Source organism: Hypanus sabinus, chromosome 3, assembly GCF_030144855.1.
Source record: "Hypanus sabinus isolate sHypSab1 chromosome 3, sHypSab1.hap1, whole genome shotgun sequence".
In the NCBI taxonomy this organism is placed as follows: Eukaryota; Metazoa; Chordata; class Chondrichthyes; order Myliobatiformes; family Dasyatidae; genus Hypanus; species Hypanus sabinus.
Genome location: NC_082708.1, coordinates 153,214,482 through 153,236,543, shown reverse-complemented (window position 1 = coordinate 153,236,543; position 22,062 = coordinate 153,214,482). Strand labels below are relative to the sequence as shown.

At 43.3% G+C, this 22,062-nt stretch overlaps 1 protein-coding gene across 4 annotated transcripts in view; it reads right to left on the bottom strand.

Annotated features, from left to right (window-relative positions):
* ccser1 (coiled-coil serine-rich protein 1) overlaps positions 1–22,062 on the bottom strand; it is a 1,385,167-nt gene that overhangs the window by 1,140,542 nt on the left and 222,563 nt on the right. For all 4 annotated transcript variants that reach the window (XM_059965410.1, XM_059965409.1, XM_059965412.1 and 1 more), the window contains one exon: positions 4,474–4,658. In XM_059965410.1, the coding sequence (XP_059821393.1) occupies positions 4,474–4,658 (185 nt within the window). The remainder of the gene's footprint in view (positions 1–4,473; positions 4,659–22,062) is intronic.

Genomic DNA, 22,062 nt, shown 5'->3' with positions numbered 1-22,062 from the left:
CCTATGCAGAACTCCACACAAATATCCCCTGAACATTTGCCACAATTCTGCCGTACATTTCCCTGAGAACATCTGTTCACGATTTATGCTTCCAAGTTCCTGCCTGAAAGCTCCATATTTCCCCTTACTCCACAGAAACGTTTTCCTAACTTTTCTGTTCCTATCCCTCTCCAATGTTATGGTAAAGGAGATAGAATTGTGATCACTATCTCCAAAATGCTCTCCCACTGAGAGATCTGACACCTGACCAGGTTCATTTCCTAATACCAGATCAAGTACAGCCTCCTCTTGTAGGCTTATCTATTGCGTCAGGAAACTTTCCTGAGCACACCTCACAAACTCTACCCCATCTAAAACCCTTGCTCTTGGGAGAAGCCCGTTGCTATTTGGGAAATTAAAATCTTCCATCTCAACAACCCTGTTATTATTGCACCATTCCAGAATCTGTCTCCCTATCCGCTCCTCGGTGTCCTTGTTGCTATTATGTGGTCTATAAAAAACACCAGTAGAGTTATTGACCCCTTAAATTTTCTAACTTCCACCCACAGAGACTCCGTAGACAATCCATGAATTCACATCATCATGAATGTTGCCTTTAGTCTCCACCAGACACTCTGCTCTCACCTGTGGCTGCAAGTAACTGTTTGCATACGACGGAGCCACATCCGTGTACACCGCTTCGACAGGCGAGCTAAACCAGGTGAAGGCTGTCGGCGGGCCTCATTGCCCAGTGAAATAGCTGTCAAGCTTCAGCAAACTGGATGGATGAGATCTGCAGTGCGATCCAACGGCCAGGAAGGCAGTTCTGCAATGCTACATGGAGAGCGAAGGGCACGACGAGGCACAGAACTAGTCATGGTCATCCACCGCGACTAGCAGAGGCTCCAGTTGTCCCATTACTCGTCCCACTGGACCCAGACTTCTGAGGTCAGGAGAGTGGAATTACCCCTAGGTAAAGGCTTTTCCACTGAAAACTCTCCCACACAGGTTTCCGTCATTTGTCAAATATTATGGACAACAACCAGTCGGATTGTTGGTGTTCTTATTTGACCTGTATTTCATTTAAATACATAATTTGGTACTCAGTTAAATGGTAGTTTGTCTTTTTGTACGATTTTAACTTCTTCCATGAAACTTTGCCGAATTGAGACGGCCACTCTGAAGAAACTATTTCTTGTTCATGGCAACTAACTTGAGCACAGCAAACACCACGGAAGCACTGGCCAGATAATCTGTGTCACTGTTGTTGAATGTTGATTACTCTCTGACTGAAACACTGGGAAGGCCAGTCCCCCTTGAATTAAATCTCTCCCATGTTCTCTGGTGCCTCACTTTAACACCTCAGCCCAAGAACAGCATAGCATGCCATCAGGTAATGAGGGTTCTGCACTGTCAAAGATGTAATCACCTACATGTGCCATCAGTCAATTTTCTGTCCATTTTCTCCAAACACATGCCAAAAGATTCTCCGGGACTATATTGAAGACGATCCGGCTGGTGGCGTAGTGACATCAGCACCGGACTTCGGAGTGAAGGCTCCGGAGTTCGAATCCAGCCGGCTCCCTTGCACGCTTTCCATCCGTGCTGGGTCGAGCGTCGAGCTAGCAACTCGGCCTCGTAAAAAACAAGAAAGCCTGCTAAAAAAAAACGCTGTCATGACAGCGTCCCGATGACTCCACTCAGAGTTAAGGGCTTTCTTCCTCTTCTTCATATTGAAGAAGGTAAAGTAGTTATTGAGGTGGGGATGTTTTGCAGTTGCTGTGCAACGATAAAGGTCCTTGCAAGAAGGTGTACGAGTGGGATCTGGGATCAGCCATGATGGAGTGGCAGAGCAGACTCGATGGGCTGAATGGCCTAATTTGCTCCTTTGTCTTATGAAAGGTGTTGCATCACAGAAGCAAAGCTCTTTACGTAACAAAGCATTAAATATGTTCAAAAGTATAAACAGCTCTTTTTAGATCAAAGGTTAATCACTAATCACACATAGACTTGATGTGTGAGAAACGTTTCAAGTTTCTATGGCATTCGCTGTGTTTGCAAATTGAATTTGACTCTGGTGCCATAGTTGGCAACCCTGGGATACAATTGGCTGTGAGTTATTTCAGAATGTCCCAAAGCTTTGACAGCTGCAACCTCAAATCCTTTCTCAAAAAGTGGCAAAAAAAAAGCTGCCAGTTTTGTTATCTCACCCATGGCACGTGCCAGAAGCTGAACGTATATAGAAAGGATGTGACTGAGCTTGGCTGTGATGTTTCTGTGATCAAGCAGCCTAGGCAGAGTTCTGGGTGACAAGCAACTGATTCCAGTACCAGGAGATGGGAGAGTCACAACCCTCTTTGTGTCCCACCTCAGTAAGGAAGTAAACTCGAGGACAAAGGGGAGGAGGAGCAGAATTTATAGAACAGGGTGGAGAAGACTGCACGAGGAGAAAAGGAATAAAATGTTCTGCTGATTGGACGAAGTGAAGAGGTTTTATGGAACTCATGTGGAGCAGTAACATTAGCCCTGAATAGTTAATCAAATTGCCTATCTCTGGGTGCAAGTTCCACTTAATGTTATTTAAATTAGCTACCCCTTACACAGTGTGAGCTGGGCCAGAACTCTTCAGAGGCAAGCACTGAGGGAGTTACAGGCTACTGTGAATAAAATGCCACAGTAGAAGTTTCTGCTGTCAACGCAGAAAGAAAGTTTTGTACAAGACCATCGGCAGGAGAGCTTTTAAAGAACGTTTTTAAGAGTTTTTAATGTTTTTCATGGGGTAACTGGATTAGTCTATTATATTTCTCCGGAGATTACATTTTGATGACAGTTTTGTCTGCTTGCAGTCTGAGGAAGGAAAAGCCAACCTACTCCATAACAGTGGTCTATATTTTAAAGGGCTTGTTGTGTTATGAATATTTACAAAGCTTAAGATGCTGTTATTGTTCCCTGAAATCTGTATGGCGCAGTTGATGCGTAAGGATGATTAGCCAGATGTTCCACATCATAGTACAGAACGTTTAACATGCCTATTGTCCCAATGGTCTGTTGACATTTACAAAACTCAATGGGATGCTGCCAACTGAAATTAACATAACCACTCAACAAAGTGAGCTGTTGAAATGAGAATATGAAGGAGGACGAGGAGTCTGGCCGCGTGTTGAACGTCACACTGAATGCTAGAGGAACTCAGCAGGCACTTGAGGAGGGAAATGGAGAATTGGCCTTTTGGATTGGCCATTTCAAGTCAAAACCCTGGAGTCTCAGTCTGCCTGAGAAGTTGCCTGTCCGTTCCCTTCCTGCCTGGCCTGCTGAAATCCTTCAGCATCTTTTTTCTTGCTCCACTTTCCAGAATCCTCAGCCTCTCAGGTCTTCTCTGTGTAACGAGCACGCTCCCCCTACAGATGATTTACCTCGAGCTCATCCACCGCCTCCACCTAATCTACTCATCATGAATTGAGTCTGCTCGAGCACAAAGTCCAGAGCAATCCTCCAGCGCTGCTCTGTTAGAGTGTGGGAGTGCTACATTGCTGGTGCTGGTGCTGGAGGGAGAGAGAGGGAGAGAGAGGGAGAGAGGGAGAGAGGGAGAGAGGGAGAGAGGGAGAGAGGGAGAGAGGGAGAGAGGGAGAGAGGGAGAGAGGGAGAGAGGGAGAGAGGGAGAGAGGGAGAGAGAGAGGGAGAGAGGGAGAGAGGGGGAGAGAGAGAGAGAGAGAGAGAGAGAGAGAGAGAGAGAGAGAGAGAGAGAGAGAGAGAGAGAGAGAGAGAGAGAACTGGGGAAGCATAGCACTGCTGGAATGGCAGGACTGGGTGGGTGCTGTTCTGTTTGGGGAGGGGCAACACAGAAGGAGAGCTGAACAGAGACTGCTGCACCATTGAAGGTAAAGTGTTAAGGGCTACACAAGGGATGAGTAAGTGGTGAACTGCTGGATAGGAAGAGTACTGAGAGAGAGCTACACGAGCAGAGAATGCACTACTAAGTTAGAGTACTCCACAGAGAAAGCAGTACTGGAGGAGTACAGCGCTATCAGTGAATGAGTACAGAGGGAGTATTGTCCACTTTGAAAGGCCTGGATAGAGTAGATGTGGAAAGGATGCCTCCAGTCATAGGAGAGTCTAGGATCTAAGCCCAGAGCCTCAAATTAAAGGGGTGTCCATTTTGAATTAAGATGACGAGGATATTTTTTAGCCAGAGGGTGGTAAATACATAGAATTCATTTCCAGAGAGAGCAGTGGAAGGTTTATTAAAGGCAGAAGTTTAAACCACCAGTTCTTGACTTGCTGTAGAGGTTAAAGGTTACAAATGTGATTGAGAAAAATTCAGCCATGATGGAATGGTAGAACACAATCAATGGGCTGAATGGCCTAATTCTGCTTTTGTATCTTATGGTCCTACACAACACTGGTCTGTATTCCACAATACAAGACAGGCTTCTAGCTCACACTAACAACAAGGTCAAGGCCTTTAAACAAACTGCAGAGTGTCTGCACACCCACCATACTGTTCATCTTGGACGATGAGGAACCAGCTCTCTGCTTCTTCAGACCAGGCAAATCCTCAGGCCGGCTGTCTCGGACACCATGGATTCTCCGGCTTCCAGACGTTCCCTCCGAGGATGACCTCAGGCGCCGCTCCACCCACTTCTCCTCATGCCGGGGACTGAAGTTCCTGTTCATTGTCACTGCAACACAAAAATCAAACAGAGGGTGCTGGCCTTAATGCTGTACACAAGAGATGGTGCAGATGCTGGAAACCCAGGGAAGACACTCATGAAATGCAGGAGGAACTCATCCGATCAAGCAGCATCTATGGAAATGAATCAACAGTCAAGGTTTCCTGCCGAGACCCTTCTTCAGGCCGTGATGCATCGTGTGACAGAGTGAGAGATAGATAACAAATACTTCCAGATTAACCAAGTACCAAAAAATCAAATATTAACCAGGTATAAAAAAGAAAATAACCCTCCCCCCCCCAACATAGTTCAAGAGAAAAACAAGAACAGACTGCAGAAGATACTGCGGTGTCACAGTTGCAGAGAAAGGACAGATCAGGCTGACAAATAGGTGCAGGCCATGACAAGGTAGATTGTGAAGCCAGTTGTGAGTGAATGGGGACGGGATGTACCTGTGATGTACTGAGCTGAGGCAATGACTTCTGCAGCTTGTTACGTTAGAATTACTGTACCAGAGCATGATGGAACCAGTCAGGATACTTCCAACAGTACATCTATTGAAGATCGGTAAGGTGTTTATTACATGCCAAACCTCTAACTTTCTGAGCAAATAAAGACCCCACATGCCTTCACTGTGGTTGTATGTACGTGCTAGGCCCACAACAAATCTTTTAATATATTAACACCCAGGAAAAGCTTATGACTCTTTCCAGCACCGATCCCCTGGTGTAGACTGGTGCATGTTTATCCTCCTTCCCCTTCCTGAAGTCAACAATCAGCTCTTTAAGTTTTACCTATGCTGGGCAAGAGGTTGTTGATGATCCACCTTTTGCCAGATTCCCCTATCCATTGAGTCCCTGAGTTCTCTCTTTCTTTTCAATCCTTTTATTGAATTTCATATATAAAAAAACATAACATAATATTGTATTAAATAGGTTACGAGTACATTAAACTTAAAGTTAAATTAATAACAAGATAATAATATCTTATTAAACTATCGGCAAAAAAAAAGATCATATAATAATCAATCTAACCTATATTGATTATACATGAAAGGGATTAAGAATAGTCAACAAAAGAAAAAAAATATGTAAAAATGCAAGAAAAAAATATATATATAAAAAAATAATAAACCTAAACTAACATGGGCAATAATACCAGTTTATATGTATATGATAGTGTCAAGAACTCCGGAACTCCATACCAGAACAAGAATAAAAAGAGAAAAGGTCTGGAAGTAGCCAAATTAATTCATATGAAAATGTCGAATAAATGGTCCCCAAGTTTCTTCAAATTTAATTGATGAATCGAAAATAGTACTTCTAATTTTTTCTAAACTCAGACAAGAAATAGTTTGAGAGAATCATTGAAATGTGGTAGGAGGATTTACTTCTTTCCAATTTTGTAATATAGACCTTCTGGCCATTAATGTTGCAAAGGCAATCATTCGTCTAATTGAAGGGGAAGAGTCCCTGAGATCTCACGAACTTAGCAACCTTAGCTTTGAATTTTCGCAACGATCCATCACCTACAGTACTAAGGGCAAGGCAATTCCAACAATTCACAATTCTGCATGTAAAGCAAATTCTCCTCATCTCAATGCCTACCTTGTTGAGCCCTCTCTGATTCTTGTGAATCTCAGTGTTATCACCTCCCACACCTCTCAACTCCTGGAGGCAACTCCCTCCACACATACCTTCACTCGCATCTGTTGGCTTCTCACCCAAAGTAGCTCTTGGCCCCAGTGTCCACCAACCACGGTCCCTACCATCCCCCCAAACCTAACACAGTGTCATGGCACACAATGGAGAATGGCTCTTAAACTGACTCCTGCACACGGACTTTTCTGCTTATCTGCACTAATGCCATTTTCCCCCATTAGGACCAGATCTATCTATGCCTTACCTATTTAAGTGCCTATCTAAATGCTGTTAAACATAGATATAACATCTGATTCCAGTGAATTTCTAATACCAAACAACACCGCCATGTAAAAAAAAAACTTATCCTCAGTTCCCTTCAAGTTCACCCACCTCTTTACTTCCAATTAAAGTTCCATTTCAAAGTACATTTATTATCCAAGTATGTATACAGAATACATTTGGTTTCAGAAAGACAACATTCTCTTTTTGCAAAGTACTATTCATCTCTACGATACTGTCCTCCTAACAACGCCAGAATTTATTACCCGTCACTAAATGCCCTTCCAAAGGTGGTAACGAGCTAGCATCTCAAACTGTTGCAATCCTTCTGGGGAAGGTACTCCCACTGCACTGATGAGGAGGGAATTCCAGGATTTCTTTAGTGAAGAAAGAAAGTCAAGATAGTGGTTGACTTGGAAGGGAGCTGTGAGTGATGGCGTGCCCATGTCTTTGCTGCCTAGTTCTTCTTGCTTGGTGACATGAGAGAAAGGGTGTCGTCCTGCTGATTTATTTTTACCTCTCAGGCCCAACGAGCCCATTCCGCCTCATTATACCCTTGTGACCAATTCATCTACCAACCTGTACATCTTTGGAGCGTGGGAGGAAACTGGAGCACCCAGAGGTCCCGGGATGGGTTCTCCGGGCCTGTGCAAGCGAGCTAGCTGGAGTGTTTGCTGACATCTTCAACTACTCCCTGCTTCAGTCTAAGATCCCCTCGTATTTTAAGAAGGCAACAATAATCCCGGTGCCGAAGAAAAGCAAGGTGGCATGCCTGAATGACTACCGAGCTGTGGCTCTAACATCAATTGCTATGAAGTGCTTCGAGTGATTGGTTATGGCACACATCAACCATAACCTACTGATCAACCTCGACGCTTCGCAATTCGCCTACCGGAGCAACAGGTCAATGGCAGATGCCATCTCTCTGGCACTACGTTCCTCCTTAGAGCACCTGGAGAATAAAGACGCATACGCAAGGCTCCTTTTCATTGACTACAGCTCTGCCTTTAATACCATAATTCCAAATAAACTGATTCCTAAGCTCCGGAACCTGGGTCTTAGCACTCAGATCTGCATCTGGATCTTCAACTTCCTCACAGACAGGACCCAGGCTGTAAAAATAGGGGACAAGCTCTCCTCTACAATCACTCTGAGCACTGGTGCCCCACAAGGCTGTGTACTCAATGCCCCTGCTGTATTCATTGTACACCCATGATTGTGTCGCCAAGTTTCCATTGAACTCAATATATAAGTTTGCTGATGACACCACAACTGTAGGCCGTATCTTGGGTAATGATGAGTCTGAGTACAGAGAGGAAATTAAGAACCTGCTGGCATGGTGCGAAGACAATAACCTATCCTCAACGTCAGCAAGACGATGGAATTTGTTGTTGACTTCAGAAGGAGTAGTGGACTGCACGACCCCATCTACATCGGTGGTGCGCAGGTGGAACAGGTCAAAAGCTTTAAGTTCCTTGGGGTGAATATCACAAATGACCTGACTTGGTCTAACCAAGCAGAGTCCAATGCCAAGAAGGCCCACCAGCGCTTTTACTTCCTGAGAAAGCTGAAGATATTTGGCCTGTCCCCTAAAACCCTCACTAATTTTTATAGATGCACCGTAGAAAGCATTCTTCTAGGCTGCATCACAACCTGGTATGGAAGTTGTCCTGTCCAAGACCAAACGGAGCTGCAGAAGATTGTGAACATAGCCCAGCATGTCACACAAACCAATTTTCCATCCTTGGTCTCACTTTACACCGCACGCTGACGAAGCAGTGCTGCCAAGATAATCAAGGACACGACCCACCCAGCCAACACACTTTTTGTACCTCTTCCCTCCGGGAGAAGGTTCAGGAGCTTGAAGATTCGTACAGCCAGATTTGGGTACAGCTTCTTTCCAACTGTGATAAGACTGCTGAACGGACCCTGACCCGGATCTGGGCCGTACCTTCCAAATATCCAGACCTGACTTGCACTACCTTACTTTCCCTTTTCTATTTTCTAATTATGATTTATAATTTAAATTTTTATTATATTTGCTTCGATTTATACTTCAGGGAGCGCGAAGCACAGAATCAAATATCACTGTGATGATTGTATGCTCTAGTATCAATTGTTTGGTGACAATAAAAGTAAAGTGAAACCCACTATCCTAGGACGTTAATCTTATGCAGCAGATAATAATCAATAAATGCTTTCAACAGGGATTGGTTGTAGTAAAGAAGAGGGTTGGAGGACAGAAGAAGCCTAACATCATGAATGACTATGATGCTTCACTCCCAAGTAAGCCCAGCACCTTCTATGAAAGGGAGAATAAAACTGCACCTGTGCAAATCCCTGCGGCATCTGATGAACCTGTGATCTCTGTCTAGGAGGCCAACGTCATAACATCTTTAAAGAAAGTGAACCCTCACAAAGCTTCAGGCCCTGAGAGTGCACCTAGAAGGGCTCTGAAAACCTGCATTCACGCACATCTTAAACCTCTCACAGCTACAGTTGGGGGTTCCCACCTGCTTCAAAGGGGGAGGGGGGGAACAATCATTCCAGTGCCCAAAAAGAGCAGGGTGAACTGCCCCAGTTGCACTCGTAACTCCTGTGAAGGAGAGCTTTGAGAGGTTGGTCACGGCCAGAATCAACTCCTGTCTATGCAATGACCTGGACTCGCTGCAACTTGCCTATTGTCACAATCGGTCCGCAGCAGATGCAAACTCACTGGCTCACCACCTGACCTTGAACCAGCGGAACAACAGCAATACACACATCGGGCTGCTGCTTATTGATTACAGCTCGGTATTCAACACAATTATGCCATCAATTCTGTTCCACAAGCTCCAAAACCTGGCCTCTGGACCTCCCCCTGCAAATGTATCCTCAACTTCCTCACTGGGAGGCCACAGTCTGTGTTTTTTGGAAATAATATCTCCTCCTCACTGACAATGGAGTACCGCAAGGCTGTATGCTTAGACCACAGCTCTGCTTTCTCTACCTCCATGGTTATGTGGCTAGGCACAGCTCAAGCGCCATCTATAAATTTGCCGATGGCATAACTATCATTGGCAGAATTTCAGATGGTGATAAGGAGGCATGCAGGAGCAAGATACAGTAGATCAGCTGCTTGTATCACAGTTACAACCTTGCACTCAACATCAGTAAGACCAAGGAATTGATTGTGGATTTCAGGAAGTCAAAGGAATACACACCAGTACTTATCGAGGGATCAGCAGTGGAAAGGGTGAACAGTTTCAAGTTCCTGTATGTTCAACATCTCTGAAGATCTATCCTGGGCTCAACATTTTGATGCAATCAAAAAGAGGATATGACAGTAGGTATATTTCATTAGGAGTTTGAGGAGAATTGCTGTGTCACTAATGACACTTGCAAATTTCTACAGATGTACCATGGGGAGCATTCTAACTGGTTGCATCGCCATTTGCTATGGAGAGCCATTGCACAGGATCGGGAAAAGATGCAGAAAATTGTAAACTCTGTCAGCTTCGACATGGGCACGAGCATCTTCAGAATGCAGGACACCTTCAAAAGGCGATGCTTCAAAAAGGCAGTATCCATCACTACAGACCCCCATCACCCAGAACATGCCCTCTTCTTACTGCTGCCATCAAGGAGGTGGTGCAGGAGCCTGAAGACACACACTCAACATATCAGGAGCAGCTTCTTCCCTTCCACTGTCAGACTTGTCAGAGAAGATCATGGCTAAACTGGCAACTGTTAGTGAATGATCTAGGCTCCCCAGATTTTGAGGTAAAATTCCAACAGACAGCATGCTAGAAGCAGCCAATAAAACACTACTCACTACTGCAACCTTCAACATAACTGAGACCACTAACCTGATATAGGCATCGGCAGCAGCAGTCCTAGAAATGCTGGGCTATAAAACGAACTACGGTGGAGAGTTCTGTCATAACCCTGCCTGGAGATGACAATTGGAAGCCAAGATGAAAACCACAAGGGCAGAGGTCAGCAGACTTACTGAGCTGCAGGAAGGTGTGAAGACCAAAGACTCATCTCGGTTGCTATGGAAGTACAGAGGTATGTCCATAGCTGAAAGCCCTGGAAACTGTCAAGCAACATTAACAGCTCTGGCTGCCAGATGACAAGCTAAGGATGCAGAAGTCAAGAGAATAAACCCACTCTTCGTCAAAGAACCAGGAAAAGTATTCACACAGTTCCAGAGTAACAATATGCCAGATGCTTAACCAACCAAAGCAGCAACTGAGGAGCACTGGAAGAGTATGTGGGAGAAAGAAGAATCACATAACACCAGCGTCCGCTGGCTAAAAGACCTACAAGCAAGCCTCTGCAATCTCCCAGAGGAAGAACCAGTCACCATTAGAGCAGTAGATATCCGGCAACAGGTAGCAAGTATGAAAAACTGGACGTCACCAGGGCTTGACATGATCCACGCCTATTGGATGAAGAAACTAACAGCATTACATACATGGCTGGCAGTTCAAATGAACTTGCTGCTTGAAGCAGGCTTCCCACAGTGACTGGCTAACTCAAGGAAGGACAGCACTCATACCGAAGGATCCTCACAAGGAAGCAACGTCATCAAACCACCAGCCTAAAACCTGCCTATCAGCAACACAGAAGCTCATCATAGCCACCAAGTTGAAGGAACATATATATAACTTCCTGACCTACTCAGAGGGGAACCAGAGGCTCCAAGCACAAACTACTGATAGACTAAATAGTCTTGCGAAACTCCAAGACCAGGCAAACCAACCAGAGCCTGGATTGACGAGCAGAAAGCACACAAATTAATGCCCCACACATGGATCCTGGAATGCCTGTCTCTGTACAAGGCCAACAGATACTAAGGACCTTCATCAAGAACTCAAATGAGGACAATGCTAGTGGTTAACTCAAAGCCAATAGCACAAGTGACCATCAGATGTGGAATATACCAGGGAAATGCACTATCCCCACTGCTGTTCTGCATTATGCTTGAACCTCCTCAGGCAGATCATCTTGGAGTGGGTATGGGTACAGGTTCAGGAATGGAGTGACCACCAGCCACCTCCTGTACATGGATGACATCAAGCTGTATGCCAGAAATGAAAGAGACATTAGCTCACCAATCCCCCTGACAAGGGTGTACAGCAGAGACATCGGGATGTCATTTTGACTGGAAAGGTGCAGCTGGATGGTTGTGAAAAGAGGCAAACTCATCCAGACTGAAGGAGCTGAGTTACCTGAAGGCCGCATACCAGAGGGACAGGACAGCTACAAGTACCTGGGGATTCTGCGTGTGCGAGAAAGCCACGATGAGGACACAAGGAAGGCTTTCACACCCAAGTATCTCTGAAGAGTGAGACAGGTCCTAAAACACCAGCTGAATGGGAAGAACAAGATCAGAGTCATCAACCCATTCGTCCTTCCAGGCATCAGATACCCAGCCACAATAGTGTGCTGGCTAAGGAATGAAATGGAAGCTGCTGACATCAAGTCCCGGAAGCTACTAACATTATACGCAGGATTCTATCCAAAATCCAATGTCAAGCAACTGTACAGCTGCTGGAATGAAAGAGATTTGGGACTTGGAATTGGCAAGGCCACAGTCCTGGAAGAAATGCGAAACATCGATGAGTATGTCAGGAAAATGGCCCCCTAAGGACGACCGGCTAGTAGAAAACGTCAGACAGCAGGCAGGGGATATGGAAATGGAAGTGGGTGAAGCAGAACCAGAGGAGCAGAGGCCATGGCAGGACAAGCCATTGCAGGGGATGTCAGATATCAGAGGTGGCTGACATGAATGTCCTACCAATGGCTGGAAATGGCAGGGCTGAGGGACAGCACAGAGTCACTGCTCATGGCTGCACAAGAACAGGCACTGAGCACAACAGCAATAGAAGCAGGGGTCTATCACAGCTGACAAGACCCAAGATACAGACTATGCAGGGAATCTGCCGAAACTATCCAGAACATTGTAAAAAGGTGCAAGATGCAGGCAGGGACAGCATACACTGAACAGCACAACCAAGTTTCAGGAGTTGTGTATAGGAATAACTGTGCTGAGTATAGATTGGACACTCCCAAGTCCAAATGGGAAACACACAAGAAGGTCATGGAGAATGACATAGCTAAGGTCCTGTGGGACTTCCAAATATAGACTGAGAAGCAGTTGGCCAACCAACCAGATATAGTAATACTGGACATAAAACAGAAGAAAGCAATAGAAATAGATGTGGCAATCCCGAATGACAGTAACATCGGGAAGAAAGATTATGAGAAGCTGGAGAAATACCAGGGCTTGAAAGAGCAGATAGAAGGGATGTGGAAGGTTAAAGCCAGAGTAACCCTGGTGATGATAGAAACACTTGGAGCTGTGACACTTGGACTCGGAGAGTGGCTCCAACAAATGCCAGGAGCAACATCTGAGATCTTGATCCAGAAGAGCACCCTACCAAGAACAGCACCAAACCCTCAAGCTCTCAAGCCTCTGTAGAAGACCTGAAACTGAGGGAAAAATACACATACACACCACACATAAGGGGTGAGAAATAAATAAATATATCCTATTATAAATTATAGTTTTTATTATGTATTGCAATGTATTAGTGCTACAAAACAACAAATTTCATGACAGATGCCAGTGATATTAAATCTGATTCTAATTCTGCTAATTCTCAAAAGAACACTGTGCCCCACAATGAGTCGGGAACAGTACATCTCTTTTGATTGGCTTAGTTGTTTTGTAATTGCTTTCAGTCTAAAGCTATCACAAGTTGCTGAAGATCCCAGGTTGCTGTATCATGCCTTCCCACCGCTGACAATATCTCTATGAGGCACTGCCTTATGAGGGAAGCATCTATTATTCAGGATGTCCACCATGTGCACCTTGCCCTCTTCTTGCTGCCACTGTCAGGCAGAAGGTATGGAAGCCTTAAGTTCTGCAAGATTGAGGAACAACAACTTTTCTACATCCAGTAGGTTTTTGAAACTACCTGCACAAGTTGAACCTTTGGAATTCTAAATGTTATCAATCATCTCAAGTCCTTGATTTTTTTAATACAGATATATATTTAAAGATACAGCACATTAACAGGCCCTTCCAGTTCAATAGGCCCGCATTGCCCAATTACAACCATGTGATAAATAAGCCTGCTATGCCGTACGCCCATGGATCACGGGAGGAAACAGGGACAGCTGTCAAGGGGAGAACATATTTCCAGATGGCGGTGAAATTGAACAAGGATCACCGGAGCTGTAATAATGCTACTTTATTGTTGCACTACTGCACTACCCAGAAGATTATGTCTACTTGTGTGTATGAAACAAATTCACTTTATTCAGGTCTGAAGCATCTAATTAATGTTTTGATCTCATTAACTTCAATTGAATGCTACCGTCACTGTTCTTTTTTGCAAAGGGAGTGGCTGAGGATTTGATGTTACTGTCATTGTATTTTGTGAAGGAGGGGTTTGGAGGTTTGTGGCTTTGGGGGGGTGTGGGCAATCTGTTAGTTTATTGTGCGAGGGAGGGGTGGGGATTTTCGGATTTGAGAGTTTTGTTTATTTGTCTTTTTTGTGTCTGTGCGGTTGGATGATGGATGATGGTGTTTCTTTCCAACAACCCACAAGGTTTTTCTATATTTTGTGGCTATCTGGAGAAGACATATTTCAGAGTTATATTGCACTTGCATACTTCGACAATATAAATGAACCTTTGAAGCAGGATGCTTAAGTTGTTATTCCTGTTTTACTCAAGTGAACCAAGACCAACTTCTATTTGATACTTTATCTGCAAGTTCAAACAGCAATGCTCAAGAATTAAAAATAAGTGGCAAAAGAATCATGAGGAGAACATGAGGAGAAAGTTTTTTTTGAGATGATAAAATGCTAAGAATTCAAATATAATATACTTTCGTGAAGCATTGGATGCAGGTTTATTGGGGGAAATATCAAAATTACAAGTCACATCACTGTGAGCTGAACTAATTCCTATATTACAGGTACAGACTCAAAAAGGAAGAATATAAATTTACAAGAAAAAAATGCCTGCTGTAGTTCAAATAGCATAATTGTATATTTAATCATATTTACGAGCAGTCTGGTGAGAGAAGCACAGATCAGTCGATCTAAAATGCATTTTGCATAAAACTCAAAAGATATTGATGAAGTCAGCAGCATTGACAGATGAACAAAAGGTTTAAGTTTTGAAATTCTAACCTCATTCTCTTGCCAATCCAAACCCCAACTCAGAGAATAATTTCCTCTCTAATGAAGGGGCCGAGGCTTCTTATCTCCCACAGCAGAAATGAATTCCTACCAAATTCAAATCTCAGTTAAGAAACTCGTTTCTGTAAATGATTAGCTGCTGTAATCAGAAAATTACTACACAGAATTCACACAGCATATCTCACTATCTTCCTCTCTCACTCTGCCCTCATGTGACAGAAATTCCACTTAACCATTTAAGTGCATCATTACTCCATTTTTCCTGCAGACACAGAGGGGAGCAATGGACATGAGAAAGAGCAGAGGTCTGCATGCTTGCTTATTAAATATCATAACATCAGGGGAGAGGAGTAAGAAGATACTTTTGAAAACTAAAGATTCTTTGCTGCACTAAATTAGTGAAAACGCAAGTAATTTAAATAAACATTGAAATCTGTTTTAGGATTAACAGTGTGTCACCCTTGTCTAAGCTGATGGAGCTACAGGAGTAATCAAATTTTTTTATTATAAATTATGGATACAAAGATAGGTAGTCAGAATAGTTTCCCAAGGTAAAAAAGTTGAATATCAACAGACATGCTTTCAGATAGCTTAGGTAGATCGACAGACGACGCAATAGCCACTGATCCACGTACTGTCCTTACACATTTGGAAAAGAAATGTGCTTATGTGAAAATGTTGTTCTTGTACTCTTGAGAGTGCTGTTCAGCATTCAATACCATAATTCCATCCAGGCTCAACAGGAAGCTTAGAGATCTTGACCTTGACCCTGCCTTGTAAATCTGTATCCTGGATTTCCTGTCAGATCGCCGACAGGTGGTAAGAGTGGGCTCCCTCACCTCCACCCCTCTGACTCAGGACTGTGTACTAACTCCCCTCCTCTACTCCCTGTATACCCATGACTGTGTTGCCACCCACAGCTCTAATCTGCTAATTAAATCTGTCGATGACACTACATTGATTGGCCTAATCTCATACAATAAGGAGGTGGCCTACAACGAAGAAGTCATCTCTCTGACACAGTTGTAGTGGTGTCACGTGCCAGAACGTGATTGGACAGAGTTCTGAACATGTGCAGAAGTTACAGAATGATCTAGAAACGTGGCAGTGTTAAAACATGGTTGCTGTTTGCTGTTAAATAAAAGTTCCATTTAGGTTCTTCCAGAACATGTTTCTTTATGAGTAACCCATGGTACGTATAAAGAACACAACAGTGGTGTCAAGAAAACAACCTCTCCCTCAATGTTGCAATAACAAAGGAGCTGGTTGTGGATTACAGATCCGGGGTTGAGAGGGTAAACAGCTTTAAGTTCCTCGGTGTCCACATCACCGAGGACCTCACAACAGTGACCCTTTCACCTCAGATGGTTGAGGAAGATTGGTATTGTCCCCCAAATCATAAGGACTTCCTACAGAGGCACAATTGAGAGCATCCTGACTGGCTGCATCATTGCATCATTGCTTGGTATGGGAACTGTACTTCCCTCAATCACAGGATTCTGCAGACAGCCCAGTGCATCTGCAGTTGTGAGCTTCCCATGAATCAGGACATTTACAAAGACAGGTGTGCAAAAAGGGCCTGTAGAATCACCGGGGACCTGAGTCAGCCCAACCACCATCTATTCCAGCTGCTACCATCCAAGGAAACAGTACTGCAGCATAAAAACCAGGACCAACAGGCTCCGGGACAGCTTCTTCCACCGGGCCATCAGACTGATTAACTCACACTGATATGCGTGTATTTTTATGTTACATTGACTGTTCTATTTATTATAAAGTATTATAAATTATTATAAATTACTATGATTGCATGTTGCACATTTAGATGGAGATGTAAAGTAAAGATCTTTATTCCTCATGTATGGGAAGGATGTAAGGAAAAAAAGTTAATTTAATAGGAGGAGGAAAGTTTAAAAGTGACATGAGGACACATTTTTTTTCTTAACACAGAGAGTAGTGGATTCTTGACATGGATTACTCCTGGAAACAGGTAGTTTGGTTCAGTTTAGTGGATTTTAGACAGACATGTGCATATATGAAGGGAATGAAGGGATATGGATGATGCACAGGAGGACATTTAATATCAGTTGTCGTTAAAATTGGCTGGAACAATTTGATTCATACTGGGAGAAATGGTTTAACTACATAATGCCTCATAGTCCTGATTTTATTCTCACAAATCAATGAATCTGTTGTAAATAAAGATCACTCCCTACTTGTACATAGTTCTTTCCTTTTGCTTGTTTTTTTCTTTCTGCTCTTTTCTATAAGTGTATACCCCAGATAAATACATTGTGGAGATTTGTGATATATATGATTATATGATATATATGTACAATGTCTGAAATACATCTTATGGAAATGTTTGTTTGATGAACTTCAGTAAAAAAATAAATTACAAAAAAGATTGGCACAATATCGTGGGAACAGCTCTCCACTGCATTACTATTCTTTGTTCATAACTCTACGTTCAACTCTTCTGTGATAGCCTCTCCTGAGTGTATGTTATTCTGTTAACAATAGCCTCTTTCACCTTCTCTCTCGGTAATTTCTCCTATATGTTCTCCATCTCTTCATACTGACCCTCTCTCCCAGGATCAAGGGTGACTTACTACCATTTCACTGTTGGAGGTTACAAGTTGACTGACGAGGCCAATGTCAGAGCCACAGATTCTGATACAGCTGGCTTAGGCAGTTATTGGCTTAGCATAGAGGGTTGACTAGCTTGTGAGGAGGTGCAACATGTCCACTGCTTATGCTGAGCACCTGTGTGCTCCCAGTCCATGGACTCAAGTTTCTCCACTTTGAATAATCATTGTTCGCTTGTTCACTTTTCAGGGAGGTTTTGAGACCATTCTTTGAAACTGCTACAGCTATATAGGACCCTGGTCAGGCCCCACTTGGAGTACTGTGCTCAGTTCTGATCACATCCTTCCTGTAGTGAGGTGACAACTATAGAAAGGGTGCAGAGGAGATTTACAAGGATGTTGCCTGGATTGGGGAGCATACCTTATGAGAATAGGTTGAGTGAACTCAGCCTTTTCTCCTTGGAGCGGCAACGGATGAGAGGTGACCCGATAGAGGTGTATAAGATGATGAGAGGCATTGATCGTGTGGATAGTCAGATGCCTTTTCCCAGGGCTGAAATGGCTAACATGAGAGGGCACAGTTTTAAGGTGCTTGAATGAAGGTACAGAGGAGACGTCAGGGGTAAGTTTTTTTTAATGCACAGAGTGCTGAGTGTGTGGAATGGGCTGCTGGCGACGGTGGTGAAGGCAGATACAATAGGGTCTTTTAAGAGACTCCTGGATAGGTATATGGAGCTTAGAAAAATAGAGGGCTATGGGTAACCTTGGGTAATTTCTAAGTACATGTTCGGCACAGTATTGTGGGCCGAAGGGCCTGTAGTTTTTGAATATTTCTGTGTTTTTCCGCAATCCTTCTGGAAATGCCTCACCACGGTAAAGCTTACAATGGGTTATGTGTTTCAGAGGTCTGATACCGGGAATGAAAATTATATGACCCACCCACTGTAGTTGACTGAGTACAACTGAGACCTCACAGCTGGGGATATTCACCCTAGCGAGAAAGCTGTCATTAATTTGCTTATCCTGCCAGTGTGGAGGATATTGTTCAGGTAGCAATGGTGGTATCCTTCCAGTGCATTGAGATAGGTAATTAAAGTTTTGGAAGTGATCACTGCTGCCCAGTAGACCATGAGTTTTGCAGTCTTGATCATGAAGAGGGTATGCCAGTAGCTCTACATCACAAGGAGTTTGAGGAGTTTTGGAGATTTCTATACAGTGGAAAGTATTCAGACTGGTTGTATGGAACTGTCAAAGCACAGGATCAAAAAGGATTGTAGACTCAGCCTGCTCCATCAATTGTGCAACAGTCGCCACCATCAAGGATGCCCTGTTAAGGTGATGCCTCAAGGAAACAACATCAGCAAGGACCCTTAATGTGCTCCCAGTGCACGGACTCAAGTTTCTCCACTTTGAATAATCATGGACCAATTATTCACTTTCCCTGCAGCAGAGAGCAGGGATCTCCTACTGTAATATCTGCTATAATGATTTGCTTCCTTTCTTGAAGATGATCATGTTCATCCTGAGTATAAATAATGAAATGGTGAATGTGACTGAAGTTACTTATGGCCTAGTTTTAGAACATCAGCTGGGATACACATGCTTCCAAGGCCCTGAGGCTTTTTTAGTTTAGAAATGGCTTACTGTCTCAACAGCCTTTTTATGTTTTCTATCTCTTAACAGTCTCCTCAATAGTTCCTTGACACTCAGAACAATTACTCCTCCATTTCCTCTCTGTCAATAATATTCCCTTTTACTTTCTGATCAATAGTTCCTTCTATTCTCTGTCCTTAATTCTACAACAAATGATCTCCAAAATTAAGCTGAAGTTATGCAAAGAGAATTGAAGAGAAAATTCAAATCAAGTTGAATTATCATTCAACCATAATAGTTACAATGAATGAAACAGCTTTCATCTTGGACCAAGGTGCAAACCAAACAAATTAGCATGTTCAAAATAGCCAGCAAAGAAGCATTTTCACATGAAAAAGAACATCTATATAGTCCAAGACCCACAGAGACAAGTCCCGCAATTGATGGTACAGTCTCCCGACAGTGCGTAGATGCACACAATCCAGCCTGTACTTCCACTGTATGAATATGGAATGCCAGCACCAACTGGAGAGGCCAGGACCCTGCTGAGCTCAGACGCCACGCTTCACCACCTCTGGCATTTCCTCCAGGAGGCAAGCCCCTGGCTTGAGGCATTGTCCCCGCTACAACCATGGCTACACAGCTTCCATGTTGTCTGTCGTGCCACCAGACAAGGGTATCAGGCCTGCTGCAACTTACACTATCACTGCCTATCAGAGTTTTGTGATCGTAAGTGAAATGTCCAAGACAATCTCCCATGGTTATACTCCAAGCTGCCTTTCTGCCCCAACTCTGATGCGAATGTGCGGCAGGCAATAACGCGGTCTGCAGCCAGGTAAGCCTGTCCAAACCCTAACAGGCTCCTCTGACATGCCCGTGGGCACCTCCAACATCCTGGCCAGCTCATTCAACACCCCAGCTGGCTCTGCAACTGACACTATACCAGCTACTTTGATCAATGGCCAGCTCACTGATGGAGTAGCCCTGCGGTACCCGAAGTTCTTGCAGTACAATTGTCTTGCAATTATAAAAATACATTTAGCAAAGAAAAAGGCACCTTTGGTTGGCCCCTGAAAGGCTGCTACGTGCAAATTCTCCACCAACTTACTGGAAGTCCTTAATTGATTTTAATGTTTTTTTTAAAAACACAGATTTATTTTTCCTTGTTCACACTCACTTTAGATTTGCTAATAGCCAAGAGCATTGAAGGCAGCACCATGGGTAGACAAGGTGGTGAAAAAATTATTTAGCACATTGTCCTTCATCAGTCAGAGTGTTGATTATGGAAATTACATTGCAGTTGCATAAGTCTTTAGTGAGGCCATACTCAGAGTACTGTGTACAGTTTTGGTTAGTTTTCAAAAGTAAAGATGTGGTTAAATTGGAAAGAGTACAGAGAAAATTTACAAGGATGTGCCAGGATTGGAGGGTTTGAGTTAAAGAGAAAGAGTGGCCAGGTTTAATCTTTATCCCTTGGAACATAAGTGAATGAAGGGCGACTTCTTAGGATTCTTTCTTAAATAAGAGAGGAATAGATAATGTGGACAGTAACAGACTTTTCTCTCATTGCAAAGGAGTTTAAATCTAGGCAGCATAGGTTAAGGTGAGTGGAGAAAACTTTTACACGCAGAGGGTGTTGAGTATATGGAACAAGCTGACCGAAAAAGTGATTGAGACAGGTTCAATAGTATCATTTAAGACACACTTGGAGGGATGGGGCTCCGAGGGATATGTACCAAATGTAGGTGATATTTGGAATGGACTCAATGGGCTGAAGGGCCTGTATCAGAGCTGTATTACTCTATGAACCAATCTAAATCCAATCACTTATTGTAATTATTCTCACATAAGTATAGGTAAATATTAACTATATTTTTTCCATCTGCTGCCTCTCCACCTCTCCTTATAAACTCAGGTAAAATCAAAAAAGCTTCAAGAAATGGGAATTCAAATTACAAATTATGAAAATCTGACAAATACCAATATTTCCACCAAACCCTGGTGTTTTTCATTTTAGTCTGATAATTGTCTTCAGTGGGTATTTTCAGATAGTGTCAAGTTCTATAACCAGAGAATAATCCGAGGAAAGGAGACAACTTTGGCTAATCAATGTTCTTTCAAAAGGGCTCTCTGCAATTAGACTCACTCCTTGCTTTCTTACCCTTGTGAAAGGCAAGTACTTTCCCAGTTATTTCAGGCAATGACTTCCAAATCGAAACAACTCATCACTTCAAACAGCAAATCATCTCATCCAAAGCCTAAAACCATGAGAATAGAAATAGGGGAAGGAGCAGACATTTCATATCATCAAATTTGCTCCTCCATTCCATGAGATCATGGCTGATCTTCTACCTCAACATCATCTTCCTGTTGTATATCCATATCCATTAGTTCCCCTAATATACAGAAATCTGTCCATCTCACCTTTTAAAAACAGTCAATGTGAGTCTCCACAGCTTCCAATGCAGAGAATTCCAAAGATTCATAGTCCATTTTATTTTTCCAAATACATTCAATACATTTTCTCTGTCCGTCCTAGCACTAGTACTAATTTTAACCTGTCTCCAAGAGACAGTGCTTAAGAAGATGGCATCTATTGCTAAGGATCCTTGCCATCCAGGACATACCCTCTTCTCATCACGACTATCCGGGAGGAAGTAACGGTATGTGAAGATCCACACTCAATGATTCAGGCAACGATTCCCCTTCTCCCCTCAGATTTCTGAATGGTTCTTAAACCCAATCTCATTATTCCTTTTCTTTGCATTATTTATTTTAGTAATTTAAAATAATTTTATGTCTCTGTGGTACAGCTGCCACAAAATAGAACCATAGATCACTACAGCACAGTACAGGCCCTTCAGCCCTCCATGTTGTGCCAACCCATATAATCCTTAAAAAAGGTACTAAACTCACACTACCCCATAACCCTCCATTTTTCTGTCATCCATTTTTTTTTAATTAAATTTTTTTTCATGAGTGAATACAGAGCCCAAGATTTCAAGTGATGAACCTGGCTCCACAGCACTGAGTCCAGACATTCATACAATGGGTCCATTCACACAGTGCTCCATAGCAAGGTCTTGACTCAGTCTTCTGACTTGGTCGA